At 37.7% G+C, this 21,955-nt stretch overlaps 1 protein-coding gene across 1 annotated transcript in view; it reads right to left on the reverse strand.

The window, feature by feature from the left end:
- Window positions 1–11,152: 11,152 nt before the first annotated feature.
- The window catches only part of LOC140235112 (neurochondrin-like), a 31,840-nt gene continuing 21,037 nt past the window's right edge, over window positions 11,153–21,955 (reverse strand). The window contains exons 10-18 of the mRNA XM_072315153.1: window positions 20,224–20,409; window positions 18,032–18,147; window positions 17,086–17,554; window positions 16,543–16,666; window positions 15,777–15,860; window positions 15,119–15,274; window positions 13,526–13,624; window positions 12,601–12,718; window positions 11,153–11,340 (exon numbers count right to left, since the gene is read on the reverse strand). Of these exons, the coding sequence (XP_072171254.1) occupies window positions 11,289–11,340; window positions 12,601–12,718; window positions 13,526–13,624; window positions 15,119–15,274; window positions 15,777–15,860; window positions 16,543–16,666; window positions 17,086–17,554; window positions 18,032–18,147; window positions 20,224–20,409 (1,404 nt within the window). The 3' untranslated portion in view covers window positions 11,153–11,288. The remainder of the gene's footprint in view (window positions 11,341–12,600; window positions 12,719–13,525; window positions 13,625–15,118; window positions 15,275–15,776; window positions 15,861–16,542; window positions 16,667–17,085; window positions 17,555–18,031; window positions 18,148–20,223; window positions 20,410–21,955) is intronic.

Raw genomic sequence — 21,955 nt, forward strand, 5'->3', positions numbered from 1 at the left:
CCCCCGAAAATTCGGATTTCGAATTCAAATCAAGGCAATTGGCATTTAATGCATTCCTCTATTGTGACATTATTATTGCTAATATATATATATATATATATATATATATATATATAGAAGTGACAAAAACTGTATGTCAATAAACATATTTCCTATTTCTTTTCAAAAAAAAAAAAAATCATACAAATATAATAGTAGCTAACTTCCCGTTTGGGTTTTTATAAATAGGAGTTCATGATCTTGTCTATTACAAATGTAACATATCTTCTATATACTGTGACCTTGGCTACTCCACTTCACAAGCAAGTTTGATATATATATATATATATATATATATATATATATATATATATATATATATATATATATATATATATATATCAGAGACTCCAACTCTCCCGTTTTCGACGGGAGATCTCCCGCCGAAAACCCATTTTTTCAAAATCTCCCGTTCTCCCGTTTGAGATTAAATTTCTCCCGCCCTGGCTCTTTGTCTCCCGTTGGAAAGGATTTCTTACTTATTTCTATCGTGTGTTGAAAAAATAAGCCTTAGATAGCACAAGAGAGCATCTAGAACCCTAGGAACTTCGCGCTTCGCACACATCAAGTCGGAGTCTCCCGTTTGCTAGGGGTTTCAGGCGGGAGAATCTCCAGATCAGAAGGTGCTTTGGGTTGGAGTCTCTAATATATATATATATATATATATATATATATATATACATGTTATATATCTCCATCTCTACAATATATGTTTTATCTATCTTTCTTTCAAACATACATACACAAACACAATGCAACACACTCACACACACACACACAGAATGACACTGACATTAATAATATGGCTTCTCTTTGTGACACTGATGTGAAATAGTTGTGAATAAATGACCCCTATTCACTTGATGCACATACTTCATTTACTGACACATAACACCCTTTAAGATATGTGTATATAACAAAGAAATGAATAATGTATATATATATTATATACATATATACCTCATAACGATAAGATTTGAGGTGCAAGGCATGTGACCTCCTAATGGTCATCATCTCAATCACTGGTCATTTGATAACATTTGCATAGATGAGGAAACAGTGAAAATTGACAAGGAGTGTCAAATGGAGGTAAAAGGTCACCCACCTAACCACCTGTGCCCTAATCTGTCATTATGCCAAATTACAAAGGGACCAACTACTGTATACGCCATGTATTTTGCGAATCTAAATTTTCGTGAATCAGGAATTTCCGACGATTTTGCGAGTAGTTAAATTTGCGTGGAGTCCTGTACTGAACAGAGAAATGTACACGCATCTGTCACATTCACATCGGGATCAGAGTCAATATTTTCGCATGTCTTTAATTTCGCAAATAGCACCTGACTCGTGAAATTTGCGAAAATAAAAACCTCGTGAAATATTCAGCATATACAGTATTATAGGGTTTGTCTTGAGCAATAAAAAAAAAACCCAACTTAACACATACACACACTCCCACACACGGTAGCGTGATAAATAACAGTCTTAATAGTGTGGGTATAAGTGTAGATGTGTATGTGTGAGTGTGTATGTGTGTGTGTGTGTGTGTGTGTGTGTGGGCAAGTATATGAAATAATTCATCTAAAAATAATCATAAAATCATCTTGCAAATATTGCAGGATACAGAAGAGTCTGCACAATAAATAAACCAGGAAAATAGCATTCCATTGACATAGCACAGTTTATTGATAAAAACACTACACTGACAGTAGAGCGTACAATTATCTTGTTCATTTAGGCAGCCAGTACCTATTTTTTTTTTTCCAGTGATGCTAAGCTAATAAATGCCAAGTACATCCTTCGGTACTAAAGGGCTACATCCTTCAGCTTTGATGAGTGATGCTTGCTGTTAAAAAAAAAAAAAGCAGAGTATATTACAGCGAAAAAATCTGTGTGTAGCACTGACAAACTTACTTTGCAATATGGAAACAACCCTTACACAAGGATCAGCCTGCACCTGTGCTGATCCTCATTGTAGAATGGGGACAGGTTTATTCTTATTCTTATTCTTATTCTTATTATTATTATTATTATCATTACTACTACTACTATTATTATTGTTTGTTGTTTGTTTGTTAAAAGATTACTGTGATGGCAAGGACACACTGTTCTCACTGTATTACACAAGTCAGCTCCCAGTATGTAGCCACTAACAGAAACACAGTGCTCCCTCTATTGTTGTCACTAAGTACAGTTGGTATGCTATTGAAATGTTATGAGAATAATGTTACATGTATTACACTTTTTTTTTTAAACTACAAATCAACATGCACTGGAACTAAAGGTAACAGCAAGATGTTGACACACAGGTTTCGTTCACACAATGATGTAACTCACTGTATTGACACCATATTTCATTACTCCAAAAATTGCCTTTCTTCAAATTAAGGAATTGAGTATGTATGCCTATGAGTTTCATCATTACTGCTACTAAAACACTGAATAATTAGTGTTCTTTTACACTGATGAATGGTAATTTGTCACTCAGTTGCAATAAAAATGCCTTTCTATAGGGCATATTTCTCACAATCATCAAAACAAAAACTGGAAATGCATACATCAGTAAAGTTATACAATAAAATCCATAGAATCTTTCAGCTTGATCTTGTGATTTTATTGCAGAAGCACAAAGTACTGGAGCCATGCATTTTTTTAAAGAGATCCATATATGATAAATGAGTTGGAACCATGGTATTTTGTCCCCTCCTATTCTGATTTAGCATTTTGGCTTTTGAGTTCACAAATACCTTGCCACTAAGATCTGCAATGTTAAGTCAGTCCATATCTGAAAAGAAGCAGTAAGTGTGTGTGTGTGTGTGTGCACCAAAACAGCTATAACACTGTCATCATTATGATTGACATGTCAATAAATACAAAATAATATAAATGGCAATCATTTACCCTACTTCCTTCCCTATTCTTTCATGAACAGATCATGACACTTGTTAAACAGGTAAATGCATGCACATTCATGAAGTGGAATGTTAATCTTTTGTCCTACAGAACAGACATACAGAATACACACAGGATATGCAAATTTTACTTCAGTGTTCAATTGGAAATCATTTTCCTTTCTCAATGAACAAACTATTCATTGAACAAACCAGCCTCCAAAACAAATACCCAACTCCTACCAAATGGCAATGAGGAGATTTGGCACATTTTCTAATCGGAGACATTTATACATAATATTAAATGCAAATGTTCAAAAATGGGAATTGCTGCCAAAGCATAGTCTTCATGTTAAATATGACTCCAGAATTTACAATATCTGAAGTTTAAAACAGGCAGGTGAGAGAGAACGTACCGTAATGTATGACAAAGATCATGTAAAGATCTATTTTCATCGGAGATTTCTGATTCTAAAATGCGTCCTTCACATCCAGTACAGAGATGAGTTCAATTCAAACTCTATATCATATGCATCCACACCCTAACCTTTATGGTCACATACCAGCACTCCTAATTATCCTCTAAAGGGGCTTCACACATAACTTGAGCTTCAAGATGAATTCAACCCTAACGCATCTTCCCTGGGGTGCCCCATGACGGTATGTCATAAAGTGAATCATACTCGCCATCTTCACGGGGCCCTACCAACAATCACAACTGTTTTCATTTACATTAAAGGGTCTTTTTATACCCAACAGCCCTTGGCTAAGGTAAGCTAAGTCAGAATTTCCCAACTATCGAGTATGAAAATCTCCGGCTGACAGTACAACAATAAAGGGATTCCTGACCCTTCAACTTTTGCCACCTTTCTGCATAAGGGGAAAAAAGATCATCCATTATATCATCAATAAAGATGATATCGCACAATACAGCTACTTGCACGCGTTGTGTGAATTATGAGCCGGCCATTAATTTCCTGCATTGTGCCTACAGCAATAGCACCGCACGAATGACGAGACTTGCAAAGGAAGAAAGAATCACAACAAAACAACACAAAACAAAGCAAAACACGCAATCCTTTTGGCTAACAAGGATGAAAATCAAACGGCCCGAGGCGAGGAACTAAAAATCTCTGAATTCTGCGCATTTACTCAGCCTCTGCTGTGTTTTCCATTGTTTGGATGTTGGCATATCAGTAAACTCATGCACAATGCAATCATACTACACAATCAATTATCAATTCATAAAAAGATGATCATTTAACCCTGATCTGGACAACACTGCAGTTAGATAGGTTTGGTGACAGCCATATAACCAAGGGTACCACATGTAATTCATGAAACTCATTGCTTACAATAACTCGATAAGCCTTGTACAAAGACTATGGGGATTTCTAGATTTAAATGGGAATGGGTCAACATTTATGATTAATTGTCACAACAGTTTAAATTCTTTGACATAACATACAGATACATGTACTACGTAATAGTAACAACACATAGTTGACACAACTCTCCTCATAGAAAGTGACAGCTACATCGTAGGTGCATTATGATGCAGTTGCCATAATTATCAAAGACAATTAATCACAGGTGTGATACATGCATGGACTATGGTCATAAAGTGGCAACAACATTGCTCAACAATGGTCTCAAACCTAAAGCTGCACTCTACAAACAGCCTTGGTGTCTACAGCAGAAATTTTACATCCACATGTCCAGGGAAATGGGAACAAATACCATGGAGACATAGATAACAGTGTCCATACTGCATTCCTCATCTAAAACATGGCTACTTTATATTCATTAATCACAGTACTTTTTAAAGATTTATTCAACATCTTAACGTAACATTGCACTAAACTGTTCTCCAAGACAAATTATGACCTGGTGATCCATCAAAAACTTGATTTATACTTCACGATGCTTCATGGCGGCTCTGGAACAGTCACTGATTTAGAGCCTTTCAGTGCCAGGGGCTTTGGACAGAGTGTACAATGCTATGGGGTTTTCTGTGTCAATTGATACTCAAAACACACAAAGGTTTATACAAAGTGTCAGTGACGTTTCAGCCAGTTTCAGTTGGGGAAGAGTTTAACCCTAAAAAGGCCACGGGGGTTGAATCAACCCCCCCCCCTTGACATTTTTCGCGACTATTCCGCCGCGCAAAATTTTTTGACTCCGCCCTTCGCTGGCTTTTTACTTTCAAGTCTCTTTTGACACCATTTTCGCAAAAATCGCGCATACCATTACAACGCTGCACGACCTTTTATACATGCCTGTCAGACTGAAAATGGCTCAAAAACGTGATTTTGTGTGTAAAGTCTATGCAAATGGAGTTTTCTCACCTTATTCATGAAGATATGATTATTTTCACTTTCATAGGCTGAAATCAATTAATTTTAGCATAATTATGCTTGGAAAAGGTTCTGTCATAAATTTTGCGGAAAAAAAATGATAAAACAAAAGGTCGAAAAACAAAGAAATAAATAAGAAATTCATAAAACAATAAAATAAATAAGAAATTAAGTTTGATAACGGATTTTTTTTTTCAAGTACATTGTTAGGAATGCTACAAAGAATGTTATCACCAAAAATTAGGATTCTAGGAGCTTTACTTTCTGATTTAGAGCAAAATGTATGATTTTATGCATATATTAGCATAATTAATTATTATAATGAAAATTTCCATTTCTTTTTGTATAATGTGGTAGATTACACCACAGGTAATGCATGTGCCAGTTTTCATGGTGATTGCGCGATCGACGGCCGAGATCTCGGGGGGGGGGGGGGGGGTTGAATCAACCCCCCCTCGGCCACAAAACACCCCAAAAAGCCCGCCCTGGTTAGGGTTAAATTGGCACATTGCCCGATGTGTGGATGGACTCGAGAATATATGACACAAAGTTGTCCAATCAAATGGGAACTTGGAATGGCCAAATGGTACAGAGGACACAGACAGTAGGTAGGTACTAGATGGGAATGGAGCGTGGAACAGGAGTATTATACATCACAACAATCATAAAAAATAGTTCATACTACAATATCTCTATCGATGTATTTCATCAGTCTTCAGCCCGTGAATATACACTCTCTCCGGAGTTAAACACATATTATCTATTACAAACTTCGCCAGTCACATCAGCATCATAGGAAAGATAACTCTGTATAACTTTGTTCTGCATATCATTATACCATACTCAATAATCTACAATCAAACAATCAAATGTGGATAATGCAGTTCAACCATCTGAACTGATCAGATATGGCCTAGTAGACATTCTAAAGACCAACATTCTAATATTACGATAGCTAATCTCACAAATGCTATGACACCTAAATATTTAATGACTTGCTTTAACTGACAGGAAGTCAGGTCTACCATTACACTCTTAACAATTCCCAGAAACACAGTATCAGTATAACACAACTCTGATTGGCCAGCAATTTCAGCACTGTAAAACACTGCATGTGAGCTCTAAAAATGACTAAGTCACCCTCTAAAATAGCTCTTGGTGCAGGAGACTCAGCATTTTAACATGACAGGGTAGATCAAAGATACCATAGAATCATGCTTTAAATCAACAGAGTTTATCACTTCAAAATCTTTTACATTTTTAAATTGGGACACAAGGTAAATCAGTCCAAAACATGAAACTTTTGATTTTCCAACACATGTCAAATATCTTATTCTTAAGCCAAGCTAGTGAGCATAATATGCTGTGATTCAGTCTCCAGCCTGTCACAACTGCCCTGTGCTGTGGTCTATGGTGTCGCCCACACAGCAAATTTGGGGCTGTGCTGTGCCGAGGTGTGGGTGTGATAGCAACTTAAAATAATGAGAAATTTTGTGTGGGGGTGATCGTAAAGCCATTTACAGCCAAATGTGGGATTGGTTCGTGCCTGATTTACTGCCACTGGAAGTGTTTCTATTTTTCTGTGCAAAATCACACGACAAAATACATTCTCCTCAAAATTTGAACAAATCAGAACTTTACTTCCATGTCACTAGAGACTAACCATTACCATGTCTTGATAAATCACATTACAAATGCCTCACAGATTTGGACCACATAAGTAGTATCATCCCTTCTCCTTTAATAATTCACTGCCACTGTTGGCTCTGTGGACACCACCTCCTGTGCTTACATTCATCTCTGCTTCTAATACACATTAAAAATTCCCCAGTGTAGCTGTTGAACATGCACATTTCACACTCTTTGAGCTTCTTCACTCATTTTAACCTATCAATCAATAAATTACATAACTACAATACTCAAATAATTCAGGCATACAAAACTATCCCTAAATACTATGTAAACGCACTTACCATGTCCCCTACATTTTTATTTATTTCATTTTTTTCCAAATGACAGTCTAAACTGCAAGTTACAATACCAATAAATTCCACATATGTTCATAAGATCTCCTTTTTAATAAAAAGTATACAGTAAAATCTGCCAGCAGGGAGAAAATGTCTTCTTTTTTTTTTTTAGTCACAAAAGCAAGTGCACAAAGTTTATATACAGCTTTCAGTGCAGCCAATTAGCTATCTACCTTGACACACACATATTCTTCACTTGGATTCCTGACGTAATGTACATCTAGATTTACGGGTAAATTACTAACTGCAGACAGCTTGTAACTGCTCACCCTACTCACACATAGACTGCACACACTATATGCTCTTCTCTCTTACATAAAGTGTCATGACGACGATGTGAGCAACCTTATGGCAGTTTGTACATTTCGAAAATCTTCAAGGTAAAAGTCACACATGGGTTGAAAATGTCAACAGACAAAATGTAGTTAAGACATACAGTGTACAGCTACACATACATGAAGGAAAGATGCATCATAGGTCTACATATTACACATTTACTCGACTTCATTGAAAAAATAATGCTGTATTATCATATCACTTATTCCCACCTATGCAGGTGAGAATAATACACATTGTGTCTCCTTTATTCAAACTGTAGTATTAATTACACGGAATATTGTTGAATACTTATGCATGTATCATCACTTGGCAAGACTTTTTCCCCACTTTCCATACACAATTATGCGAATTTCTGCAAATCTCTAAAAGTACACATTTTTTTTTTCTTTGACTAATGCCCACTCTGAGTCATTTATGGTAATGATCAATATATCTCTAGTCTGGTAGAAAAGTATATTCCATTTTAGAGATAGTCATCCATCGTAAACTGACGAGAAATCTGCAGGCTTTAGACCATCTTGTGTAGTTTCCATGCTCAGTTTTATCTTTTTATGCAAAACTATGCTAATTTGCACCTATATTTTCTTTGGCAAACAGCACGATACACACACATGCATATACACACACATACAAAATAAAAGTCAATACATTTAGTTACACGTGAATGAGATTATTAATGTATATTTCACATATTTCTGCTTTAAGTCAGAGGAATCATGGGCCAGTATATCAGAAGTACTGCCAGTGGGGAAGAAGAAAGGTCAAAAGGTCAGCTACAGCAAGATACATTGGTTTCTTCCTTTGTTAATACATGGCACTCTCCTACAAATACTAGTACTTCTTGGAAGTTTGGGATGGTACATTCATGTCGGAAGTTTTCCAATCAAATATAAAGATGCCCCTATAAATGTCCAGCATATAAAGACAGGTCAAGCTCGTAGTAGATTGCTTTTGGGTGTTGGCACTCACTACAGTAATCCCATTCAGGGAGTATATGATTAGCTTCATATCACAAGGTCACACCTATCTTATAGGCAAACAAAAATGTTTTGATTATATATATCACTGAAAAGGATGCAGTAATTTTCCAGAAGCAGGTCTCTAGGAAAATATAATTTTGTCAACAGGAATTAAAAGAGAAGTGCCTTGCCTGTGTCAGGATGTATAGGTGCAGTCACCTCACCAGAGATTTCAGAGTACCAAGGTATGCCTCATGCTTGATCAAAGACTACGAGCTTAAAGAATTTAATTCGGTATTTGACAAGTGGTTATTCTATAGAATGATTTTATGAAATAACTTTGATATTTTAAATGCAGAAATGTGAATTGTGAAAAACCAGGGCATGGGGTTATGGGCAAGACCTTCCCCCCCCCCCCTCTCCCTTTTTCTACCTGCACTGAAACCTTTAAGAAAACAGCACTGTTTGCATACATCCTCTTGAGAATATTGTACGCCTGGCACTCCTAAAGTGGAGAATTTGCCTCTGTGATTCAATTCCAGAACTTTACATAAACACCATGATTTTGAGTAGCACCGACTCTAGGAAAAATTACAGGCATTATGAAACAATCATTCATCTCTGAAAAATCTTACCTGCATGGTCCTACATGTCACTTATGGATCTTTCATTGTATAACAATGAAGTTACGAAACAAATGTGCTGTTAAAAGTTCATGTTACATGCATTATATAAGTGAAAAGCTGTGCATAACATGATTTATTGTCTGACCTTTTCCCCCTCATTAACAGCGGAGGCTGAATGAACCAATTAGGAATAGGTTTACTGCCACGGTTTACGTTTGTTCATAGATATCTTGATAGTGAGAGCATAATTTTTCAAAAACTTTGTATTCTAAAAAGTGTTTTCCTCATTCATTTGAGCATCATTTTACAGAGCGGCAAAGTGAAGTTCACATAATATTGAGCCATCCAAATGCAAACACAGTGCCTTTTAGCATCCATCAGCAAAATCTATTGGCATACTAGAGCAAAAACATACATCCTAGATCGTACTGATGTATAATAGGAGTTTGGATCTGGTCAGATCATTTTCAAATTCACACCCCAAATAATTCCCAAGTGCATTACCCTTCAATGAAGTGATTGACAATATGTATTCTGAATTTCACGCATGACTCACATCTCAAATGGACACGACAGCATCACTGCTCCATGGGAATTATGCAAACACATACACTACAAATTTTGTAACAGTTGAACATAGAATAACATCTCCTCTTGCATCCTCATGAATCTAAAGATACCAAGGGCCATATTATCATCTCAAATTTTGGTGTGTCTTGTTGTTATCATATGATACCATAGTATCATTCAGACAATGTTTAATTTTGAGACAAATTTGGAACAGTTTCTTTGATTTGAAAATGCTATTCTTCTCGGCCTTCTTTTGAGCTTGGAAAATGCAAAATTGACTGCTCTGAGGAGTCTTGTAGATTGAAAATACTTGCAACATGACGAGTGCAGCAATTTTTCCCCCTATAAAGACAATAAACAAGTAGTTTTTCTATGCACAATTTTGGCAAGATCTCATAAAGCATCAAGAAATAATTAGTTAGTACACCAGTTGATTTGTAGCTCTATGATACAAAACACATCAAAATCAAACCTTGAACTGTGCAGCAGAGCCAAAAAAAAAAAAAATAATAATAATAATAATAAATAAATGGGAACAAAAATCACAATAAATTAGAAATCACTACACTTAATATCTTAACTGAAGCCTACATCCTATTACTCAGATCTTATTGCTATCAAAATTATACCCACAGAAATTCTAAATAGTACTTGCTTTTGACACACATAGCTACTGAAGATCATTGTACAACAAATAATTATGAAAATGTGTTCTGCAAAGTATTACACACAGAAAGTTGCTTGCTTTAAGAAATTATGAGCAGAATGCCAGTTTCAGGACAGGAATGTACAACGTTTCATAGGTATGCAGCAAAGATCAAATAGAGTTGAATATACAAGCTGAAAACAAATCTGGCGGCATGTTGGCAAATTTTTTATACTGTAAGTATAAAAATCAAAAGCACAAGCCTCCGCCAAAATTAGCATCATAAATACCTGGTAGAGGGGAACTCTCATTCTCGCAGTCACTGTAAACAGAGGGCCATATGTGCCTTAGGAAATACTTTGGCACAAAGGTCTGGCCCACTGTGTGATGAAACTCTTTATACATCAATGTCCAGCAACAAAAAAGGATTTAGTGCATTTCCACACAGCTAATGTTTCCCAACAATGGAAGGCTATGCTTGAGTTTTTGCATGTACAGGCTTCTTAAGCCTTTGCTTGTTATGTACAAAAAATGCGACAAGTCACTGCGATAAAAGCCATTTCAAACAGCTTGCGAGATGTCTTGTTTGCTACATTACACACACACACTCACACACGCACACACACACTCACACACAAACACACGCATATGCATAAACTGATAAAAAGCAGCCATGTCGGAAAGTTGGGGTTCACACTGAATACCAAAGTGAGCCTGTAATCCCTGTGTAGAAGACTGTTGCCATATCTACTCCAGGTGCCACAGGGGTGTGAGATGCAGGGGTAGTGGACAATATGGCCGTGCACCATGCAGACCGCCTCAGATCTGCTCTGGTCAAAGTGCATACATGGTGAGTGCTGCCTCCAGCTCGTCCATACCATGTTTCCTGGAAATGACAGGAAACATAACATCAACGATAACAAATATAAACACTGATAAACAAAGAAAGACAATGAAATTTTGTGTAAATATGAGGCAGTCTGTTGATCAAGTTTGTCATATTTATGTCACTGTTTATTATGCATTTGTCTGTATGTGTGTCTGAGATAAGTCAAATTCCTTTTTTATAAGATTACTATGTGTGAATAAAATCTAAACATAATTGACTGTCGAACTGACATCATTTTAAAGAAATGAAACAAAGCGTTTTTTATTTTCATTTTGTATTTCTATTCTTCTTCTTTCCTTCTTTCTTCTTTTTTTTTTTTTTTGGGGGGGGGGGTTTATGATTTGACAGGTTTTTGTGTAGACCCTAGGGCCTGAATTCACGAAGATGGTACAATTGAAACCATGGTTTAAACCATGGACAAAGATCGTAGTTTTTTATGGGACACCAAGTGTCGCATGGCCTATTTTGTTACGAAATCAGTCATTTCGTCGACGAAATGATCATTTCATCGACAAAATGTTCATTCCTTTACGTAATGATCATTCTGTTATGAAATGATCATTACGTCGACGAAATGACTGATTTCGTAACGAAATAGGCCAAGCGACACTTGGCGCCCCATAAAAAGCTACGGTCTTTGTCCATGGTTTCCATTGCACCACCTTCATGAATTCGGGCCTATGTGACATGATAACGTGACTTTGTTCAACTTCATGCCTGTTGGTGTGGAGAGGGTCAGCAGTCTATAAAAAAAAAAATGCAATATGTTTCTTTTCTCTCTTTCCTGACATTATCTGGGTTCTGTTTTATAAATACTACACATTTGTTTGAGCATAAAATTCAATACATAGTCTTGAATGGTGTATTGTGATTCCATGATAAAAAATGTGTTTGATTTTTCATTTAAAACACCACTGACTTCTTAAATATTGCCAAGCTTGTCTGTCAAAGATTACTGCAATAGCATGATAAAGACCGGGGTGGAACTGACTTCTCTTTTACTTTTTTAAAAAAATCTCCTTTTGTTGAATGCATTAATGATATACCGGTATTTATGGTATACTAGGTGTATTATATTTGAAGCTATGGTATATGCCTTACTTGATGAATCACTGATTTTGATTGGTTGAAAGCAGGGGCATAAATTTAAACATTGGCAGCAGCCTCATAGTATCCAAACTGCCCCATAGTGCTTAACCACCCCATAACCACCAAACTGCCCTCTTCTGGCACTACAGTATATAGTAGGTATCTCACCTTGCGAGTGTCTCGCCACCAAGATCCACAAACTTCTTGTAGCTTGTGCCATCACTCTTAATGATGGCAGTGAAGAGGGTGCTATAAGGACCCTTCATCTCCTCATCGAGATGATCCACTAATCGGAAAGAGAAAAATAAAACCTTACACAGTGAACATATGAGACTATCCAACTCAAGGGCACGGAGAATGAGTGTAAAATCTCGTGTAATCTCGGGCACTATCCATAAGGAGCCGTATCAGGGCAATTGCCTCCTGGCTAAATACTGGTTAGTGATGAGGTTAGAGTAACGATTAGGGTTAGGTTTAGGGTTAGAGTTTGGTTTAGCGTTAGGATTAGGTTCAGGATTAGGATCAGGCTTAGGATTAGGGTTAGGGCCAGGGCCAGGGTCAGGGTCTGGGGTAATTGCCCAGAGGGTAATTGCCCTAGACCCATAAGGAGCATTTAAAATTATACTTTAAAATGATTTAGAAGGGAAAAAGGTCCTATTTGCAGTCTACAAAAGTCTAAAACTGGAATGGAAGACAGGTTTAGTCTTTTCTTTTGGCAGCTCTTTGTCTTTTTGTGGATTTGTAGATTAGATTCAGTAGCTTGTTTGTGGGAACTCTTCCACTGAATAAACAGTTTCCAATTAATTTGCTGTCATGAATATTTCTATCAAAAAGAATTCCAAGCATTAAAGTACAACTCTCCTTTTACGGCATATACTGTTAACTTTGTGCATATCCAGTGCACAGAAAAGGAACTTTAACATACTTTGACGTCTGCAGAGTTGTTCATCAACATCACTTAAACAAAACACAGACTTTCAAAGAGGTATACATACAAAAGAGGTGGGATTGTTTTCTGCATGCCACAATAGAAAATTATCTGGAAATACGACACAATATACTCCTCTTCATTCAAAATTTATCTGATACATACCGTGGGAAGATTTCAGGACCTCAACCGATGTCTCCAGCCACCCACTATCGATAAACAACCTCGTCAGCCATGGTATTAGGGGAATAGATGCTGCCAGTACTGTTAGCACAGACCAGACAATGAAGAAAACATGCATATGATGACAACAATGTAACATAAAGATTTTTGTTTGTTTGTTTGTTTGTTTGTTTGTTTTTGTTTTTTTTTACAAAAGAAAGCCTCTTTAACAATATGGAAAGGAAAATTATAATTCCTGGGTCAGTCATCTAAAATTCTATTGTCTTCTAAATAATTTTTTAACTTTTATCGGTGATACTAACTTCTCTCCAGACTCTAAGAACTTCCATGACTATTTAGTGGGCTTAAAGGGATGACATAGTTTTGGTTGAGATGGGTATTCAGGTTTTACTTTTTACAAGATCATTAGAAACCACTTATATGAAATAAGAAAGAGATATCCAAAAAAAAAAAAAAAGAGATCCTAATGAAAGGCGGGACCCACCTTTTATTAGGACCATTTTATTTTACGTTGTTTTTACATATCGCAGCCTTTTCAAAAACCGATTTTCAACAAATAAACTTTAAATTCCTCTTAGAATTGTATGCTCTTTCATATTTCATAGAAGTGGTTTCTAATCATCTTGCAAAAAGTAAAACCTGAACACCCATCTCAACCAAAACTATACCATCCCTTTAATGCTAATGTCAGCATCAAGATGACTTCATAACTTGGTCCAACCCATGTGTCATACCTTTGATAGCATGCCATCAAAGCATGAAACTGAAACTAACTTTTGAGATATGCAGTCAAATGAACAACACTAATTGTTGACTTAAAGAGGTATATAAATCTCCACACAGTATTAAAGATAAAACTAAACTACTTTTGGACAGGGACGGTTATGCTTGAAATGTAATAAATTGTTCCATATGACATGCCCTACCCCTTATTTTCCTTTGGACTATGTGAACGGTTTGTATAACTTTGCATTCCCTTGTTTTCCCTACCCCACAGGATGACTCTCATCTGCTTTGTTATAAATCGATTGAGTATTTAAAAAGGCAATACTTTTCTTTTTCCTACCGTCTCCACTAGAGGTACACATTGGACCACCCCTGGAACTGCTGCATGTAGTTTCTACCATTACCTCCTCCATTTACAATCATTAATCATGTCATCATTACTTATGGCAATGATAAGAATAACTCAAATTATTTATAACTATCACAGCAACTAGGATATTGCATGTAACTCATAATGAGGGTGAGGTTTATGCATTAGTTTGTAGTGATTGCTTCAATAGAATGTGACACAATGTCTGACTGATGAAGTACGCTGAACTCTTGTGTCATACTATTTGGCAGCATGGCCATTTCACTTTCATTATATTTTGCAGGCAAATATGCTAGGCTCTACCACACCCTTTTTATGGAGAACATATAACAAAATTTACAAACTGCACAGAGACACGAAGCCAGCATCAACTCAAAAGACACCCCATGATGTTATAATTATTCTTTTGGACCCTGCTTCAATCTTTAAAGATCCTTTTTGATTTTGTATAAAAATGGACACCTTGTACGAGTACTTACTTTGCATGGCCAGAAACCAAAGTTCAGTGACCTCATCCCAGTACTGCTGGAATTCGTGTGAAATCTCACACATGCCCTCTGACCCGCAAACCAGAATCTTCTTCATGAACTCCAGCGCAGACTGAACAAACTTTTTCACAAGCGAGAGGGAAGTGTCTGTAAGAAAGTCAAGAGCAAGAAAAGAAGGTGTGTTTTATGCACCCTATAGTGTCTCTTTCACTTTAAAACATCAATTTGAATTATTGTAAAACCAGAAACATTCTTGGCATGAAACTTTTATGATTTGGAGCTGACAGCCTTTTTCGCAGGATGATGCTTTTGTGAACTGTCATTGATATTCAATGCACTGTGTAGACAAAACCTTTTGTGTGCCATTTTACTATCGTGAAAGTTTCATGCACACGAAAATTTCTGGTTTTACAGTACCAAGTCTTGAAAATCTGGCATCTTGATATCTCCTTTGGTCTGCGGATACAATATGAAAATCTTGCAGTGATCTGGGACTTAATTTAAGCTTGAATTAACTCTTCAACGAACTGCTTATGTTTGAAAGCATTTGCAAAGTGCCACAATAAATGCAAACATACATGCATACTTATTGTAGCCACACAAATGCAAACACATACGATGTCCTCGGCGTTCAGCTACTAGCACAAACCTTGGCAATCGGCAAGGATCCTCAGGATAGCCAGTCCCAGTACAGTCTCGTAGAATGTCAGAACCACAAGGTCTTTTCGCACAGCTGAAAAATGTGATGGGCAAAAGACATAGTCAGAAATGCAAACATGATGGCAGCTCATCAGCACTTCCAGCTGCTGATGTGAGCACAGTAGATTCTTTTTTTCTTTTCTTTTTTTTACGGTGTCTTATTGAAGCCCCCATTTTCTTGCATCCACTTTAATACAACATTTTGATTATGAAGAACAATTTACATGTAGAGCATCTGTATTTCTAGTTTAATGAAGTACCAAGGCATTTTTTTTTTCTTCTAAAGACATCATGTTGAAATCACTTTTATTGCATCCACCTGCAACCTTTTGATTTTTCAGTGATCAATTTACATAAAGGGTGTCTCTTGGTTTATCTGCTTCCTGGTTTGATGATAGAGAAATGGCAAGCTTCTGGTAATTCCTTTTCATCCTCTGCAACCCACGCAACACATAATTGCAGGACAATAGTGTTTCCATGGAAATGCAGATCAGATTATCTATACAGAAACACGGAAATCTTCACTAACAAGGAGGCCAGTTTCATTTTGAGACCCCAAAAAACAATTCGAGTCAAAGGACCACACCCTACAAAAATTGCTGGAAAATTGCCTCAGCACTAGATGAAGACACACAATGCTCACAGACTGACAAATACATTGTATGCATAACATCTACAAAGAGGGAATGAGTGCTAAGTTTCCTGCTTTTAATTACCTGCCTGCGGCTGCACATTTGAGATGAGTCCAAGGAGCTCGGTGAAAACTGGGTGTGTCCTCACCACATCCTGGTCTTGGAGGGAGATGTTGAGGAAGATGCTGCTGAGGGACACCAGGGCCTCCTGGAAAGATACACAGAAATTGTTACCCCTGGCTAGGAAGATGCACATTAAATCTTTTTTCTTTTTATTTTAAAGAGTTTTCTCAATTTTTGGAACCCCATCAATGCATCATTACAAACCCATTAAACAATTATGTGGAAAATAACATGTGACCATCCTGGACTTAAAATATTAGTGTCGGGTCTAGGGCAATCACCCCCTGGGCAATTACCCCAGACCCTTCCCCTGACCCTAACCCTAACCCTAATCCTAACCCTAGCCCAAACTCTAACTCTAAACCTAATATTTACTCTAACCTTTAGGCTAACCAGTGTTTAGCAGGGGGGCAATTGCCCTGATACAAATGTTATCTAATGAAGGCGAGAAATGTTGACGAAGATGACGTATGAAACGGTACAAAATGAAGACTATATTCTCACCTCAGACTCCTTCCTCTTCAGTTCGTTGACTAGCCTCCAGTGATAAGCAAAGTACTCCAACAAGAGTTCCAGCCCCTTGCAGTCCCTCAGAATCTTCCTGGGCTCCTCTTCAGCAGTCAAGTGGCAGAGGGCGGGAAGCAGGAGCCGCAGCAAGTCCTTGGGCGGAGGAGGGGAGAGGGAGGGCGGATCCGGGATGGAAGCTGGTGGTACCGGGGTGGAGGATGATGCGGAGGCAGCGGAGGAGGAGGAGGAGGAGGCGGAGGTGGATGGAGCAGATGAAAAGCCAGATGAAGAGGAGGAGGAGGAGGAGGAGGAGGAGGAGGGGGCAGCAGCAGCCGAGGGGATGGAGGCGGAGGTCGAAGGGGCTGATGACGACGATGATGACATCTCGCTGAGAGAACAGGAGGATGATGATGAGGAGGGGGAGGTGCAGACTGTTGCCTGGGCAACCTCTTTGTATGACTTCTGCCTATAGAATAAAACAGAACATACGCAACCATAAAAAATCAATCAGAATCTACCAAAAGCGATGCCTTGAATCAGTATTACTATGTAATCAATAATGGTCAGTTGCTTTAAGCTGAGTAGTGTTGTACCTCAATCCCTTCATAGGTCATTTGCTCGAATACCGTAATATACCAACAGTGTGGTCTTTTACAAAAAATGCAAACATTGGCAATTATACTAAATAAAGACTGTAAAATATGAATGAACTTACTTATACAAATTCAAGATTTGACAAAGAGAGTATCTGACAGAGGACATTTGATCCACCTGTGTTCAAAGTTGTCCACTGTCAAATCTGTCTATAACACCCACTCCTAGTAACGAAAACCTGTAATGGGGGTCAAAGCAGAAATGATGCCAAGGGAATGGCATAATTGAAACAACAGACAGACTTCAGAGTTGACCAGCACCCACAAGGAATGTGCCTTGTGCCACTTACCCAACTTTAAGGAGGAAAGGCAGCAGCCTGTATACCTCCTGTCTCAGGGCTGTGGTTTCCTCAGCCAGCCACACAGTCAGTACATGGACAGTGGCCCGCATCAGAGGGCTTGTTAGCTAGATTAACAGGAAAAATAAAATATATCAATAAAAATAAATGAATTAACAAACAAATGAAAGGATGATAATAATCATGATAATTATAACAGAAGTAGTAGTAGTAGTAATAATAATAATGATAACAATAATACATAGAATTTATACGGCGCCAAATCGATCCAATGACTAAATGTTCTAGGTATAACTTCATAATTAAAATCATAGTAATACGGTATTCTTTCAAACTAAAGTTGGGTAATGTTGACTTTCTCAATCTTAAATTTTGTCCTTTTCTACCGACACTTATAGTCCATAACCTCACAAAGGTGCGTATGAATCAGAATACAAACAGACACACAAGAAAAAAAAAAATACACAGGAAGACCGCCTATTCAAGTGTTTCTCAAGGCAACGAAGAAACGATCTCTTCTAAATGCATGCTTCAAACTGTGGAAGGTGACCTTGAGATGGCAAAGGGGAAAAATTCCTTGATCTCAACATGCTCTCTGAACCAAATTCAATTGGTAAGCCCTCTGAAACAATACAATTTTTTAATAGTTGCATCTTCCTAAGATCTTTCTCACCTGTCTCTTTGCTTTGTAATGTGAAGAAACATTTTACGGCTTGCCCTGACAGTCTCCTCTGTAATAAGATCTTGCTTTATTCATAGATGTGTGTACTTCACTCTCTCTTTGACACCAAAACCTTTTTGTAAGCATCTATCAACTCTTTAATACAGTAAACCTCGGATAAGTCGACGTCGAGTGAGTCGAAAATCACTTAACTCGAAGCAAAATAAAAAGTCCCGATTTTTCCCTATGTATTTTCTCTAATGAATATTTGGATAAGCCGAAGTACGAGAGTCGAATTTCGGCTGTGTCGAAGTAAAACATCCAGTCCCTTTTGTACAAAATACACGTTGTTTACATCACTTGAGCCGAAGAAGATTTTTCTGGCATTCTCATTACATTTAGAGGAGAAAAAAAAAATCGGCATGTCGCAGAACCGTCCCTGACCTGCTGCAGGTTAGTCCACTGCCTGGACTGTTCTCTACGAGCTACCCGTGCGCACTTCTCGGCTCACACGCGTCCACACAGATAGATTGACACAATACTATAAAGCACTAACCGTACGGCACGCACGCACGGACACATCGGGCGGACAAATCAGAGGGGATACGCGATCGGTGGGAATCACGCTATCAGTGTGGTAGCTATGTGATTTACGCTGGCGCACGATCGGAGGGATATAATACGATAAAAAACGGCCAGTATCTGGTCTAGCTGCAGGTAAGCATGCACACTCACCGTACCGCTCCGCCCGCATGTCGAATACATACACATGTATACATGTATACACACAGCACATCGATCCATACTTTATCCATACACACAGCACCCACATCCATACTTTATCCATGTCAAGCCAGAACTCCTTGGTCAACCAATCGCTGCTTTAATATTTTAGTGACAGGCCAAGTGGGCGGAGCTTGTTTGTGCGTGCCCGGCTGGCTGTATAGTTTTGTTCAATATCATGGAGGTGGGATGGGCCTGGGAGAGTGTTTGTCTCAGGGTAAGTTGACAGAGATGGCTACCTATGCTGCACCATAGACATAGCACATGCACATTGCCACATTAGCGCAGACATTCTCAGAACTACGTTTAACTACTAGTATTGATACAAATTCCATGTTCAATTTGGAACAAAATAAGAACATTATTTTCAAGAACAGACAAATTTGAATGCAAACACACACACGCACGCACACACACACACACACATGCATGCAAATGTACTATAATACATGTACATAACTGTGAGTCAAAAAAAAAATCGACTCTCGCGAGAGTCGAAGTTCACTTAAGTCGACGCATTTTTGTCAGTCCCGAGAGCTTCGACTCATGCGAGGTTTACTGTACATTCATATTGCTTTTTTATTTTAAACAATGCTATTCTTTTGTGCAATTAAGTCTTACAGCTGTGAGACATGAATATCTCAATAAAATACCATTTATCAAAGAATCAAGGGATGGCCTACATGCAAAGAAAATAGTGTCATCTGATTCTGATTCTGAAAACTTCAAACTAACTGACCTGTTGCTCCTGGTCCTTGACCGAATTCATGTAGAACATGATGGCGCCAAAGGCCCCGGTCATGGCTGAGTGGAGCTGGATGACCTGCTGTCGGTCAAGCTCCAGGGATGGTCCACACGTGAGATACTGGATGCTGACCTCAAGCAGAGTGTAGCAGGATGTCAGCACGGAGGTCTTGGAGTGGATCTACACCACACACAGACACACACAGACGTGACAAAGAGAAGAAGAAACTAGAGATTGTAATTTGTCGTCACTGACAAATTAAGGTGATCCGATCTTTTTTTTAATCAATGATTCAAGTCCTGATCGCAATAGGCTTGACCATGCAGGTTTCATCTGTGGTCAGAGACATTGGCCGTGTGATGTTTGGATTCTCATTTAGAAAAGGGAGTCATATCTGCTATCTTTGGTACCAAATCTGTATACGCTATAACGAAGATACAACAACAAGTACATATGACCTTTGACCCCACTTTGCACAACCTAGATGGCATCTGAGCAAAAAGTGGTTATTTTGTGAAATGATTCTTGTAACATGATCTTTGCGTGTGCAAAATATGGGAAAGATAAGACATGTATTCACCAAGATACAGGATGAAACATTTGTGACTTTTGACCCTAATTTACATACCCAAGATGTTGTCCGATCAAGTAGTTGTTATTTTATGAAATAATGTACGTGACATGAACTAAACATGTGCAAAATATGGGAGTGATAGGGGCTGTTTTTCTTGAGTTATTGCAAAGAAAGTTGCAGAAACATAGAAATATCTCAATACATCGAAGATAAGCTTTAATTTCAACCAAGTTTTTTAACATGATTCCGACATTGTATGAAGAAAGGAAGGCACACATTCGATAGCGCACAGTCTCAGCTACAACATATTAAAATTGAGGAGAAATTCACCGAAGGGTAAGTGAGCTAGTGCTCGATAAAGACAATCATGTCAATTTTCACATTAAAAAAAATTCCCTCCCATAGAGATACCACGTCATAACGAAGATAAAGAAAGAAGTACATATGACCTTTGACCCAACTTTGCATAGACAAGATGGCATCTGAGCAAGAAGTAGTTATTTTGTGAAATGATCCTTGTAACATGGTCTTTACGTGTGCAAAATATGGGAAAGATAGGACATGTATTCACCAAGATACAGGATGAAACATTTATGACCTTTGACCCTAATTTACATACCCAAGATGGCGTCTGATCAAGTACTTGTTATTTTATGAAATAATGTTCGTGACATGAACTAAACATGTGCAAAATATGGTGGTGATAGGGTATGTTTTTCTTGAGTTATTGCACATAAAGTTGCAAAAATAAAGAAATATTTCAATACATCGAAGATAAGTTTGATGTCAACCAAATTGTTTGACGTGATCCCGACATCGTATGAAAAAACGAAGGGCACACTTACGGTAGCCCAAAGTCTCAGCTACAACATATCAAAATCTTGGAGAAATTCACCGAAGCATAAGTGAGCTAGTGCTCAATAAAGATAGTAATGTCAATTTTCATTTCCAGAAAAACCGCACTGCCATAGAGATTACACGTAAACTGGTCAAATTTGACAAGGTTACTTTCAATCCATTTTTACGAGGTGATACCGTCATCCAATCAAAATATTGTTGTTTTATGTTTCAAAGAACATTAAATAAGCTACAATATACTGAAATCTGGGTGAAAATTGACAAAGGATTAGTCAGATACGCTCGAATAAACTT

The sequence above is a fragment of the Diadema setosum genome, chromosome 11, assembly GCF_964275005.1.
Source record: "Diadema setosum chromosome 11, eeDiaSeto1, whole genome shotgun sequence".
Classification (NCBI taxonomy): Eukaryota; Metazoa; Echinodermata; class Echinoidea; order Diadematoida; family Diadematidae; genus Diadema; species Diadema setosum.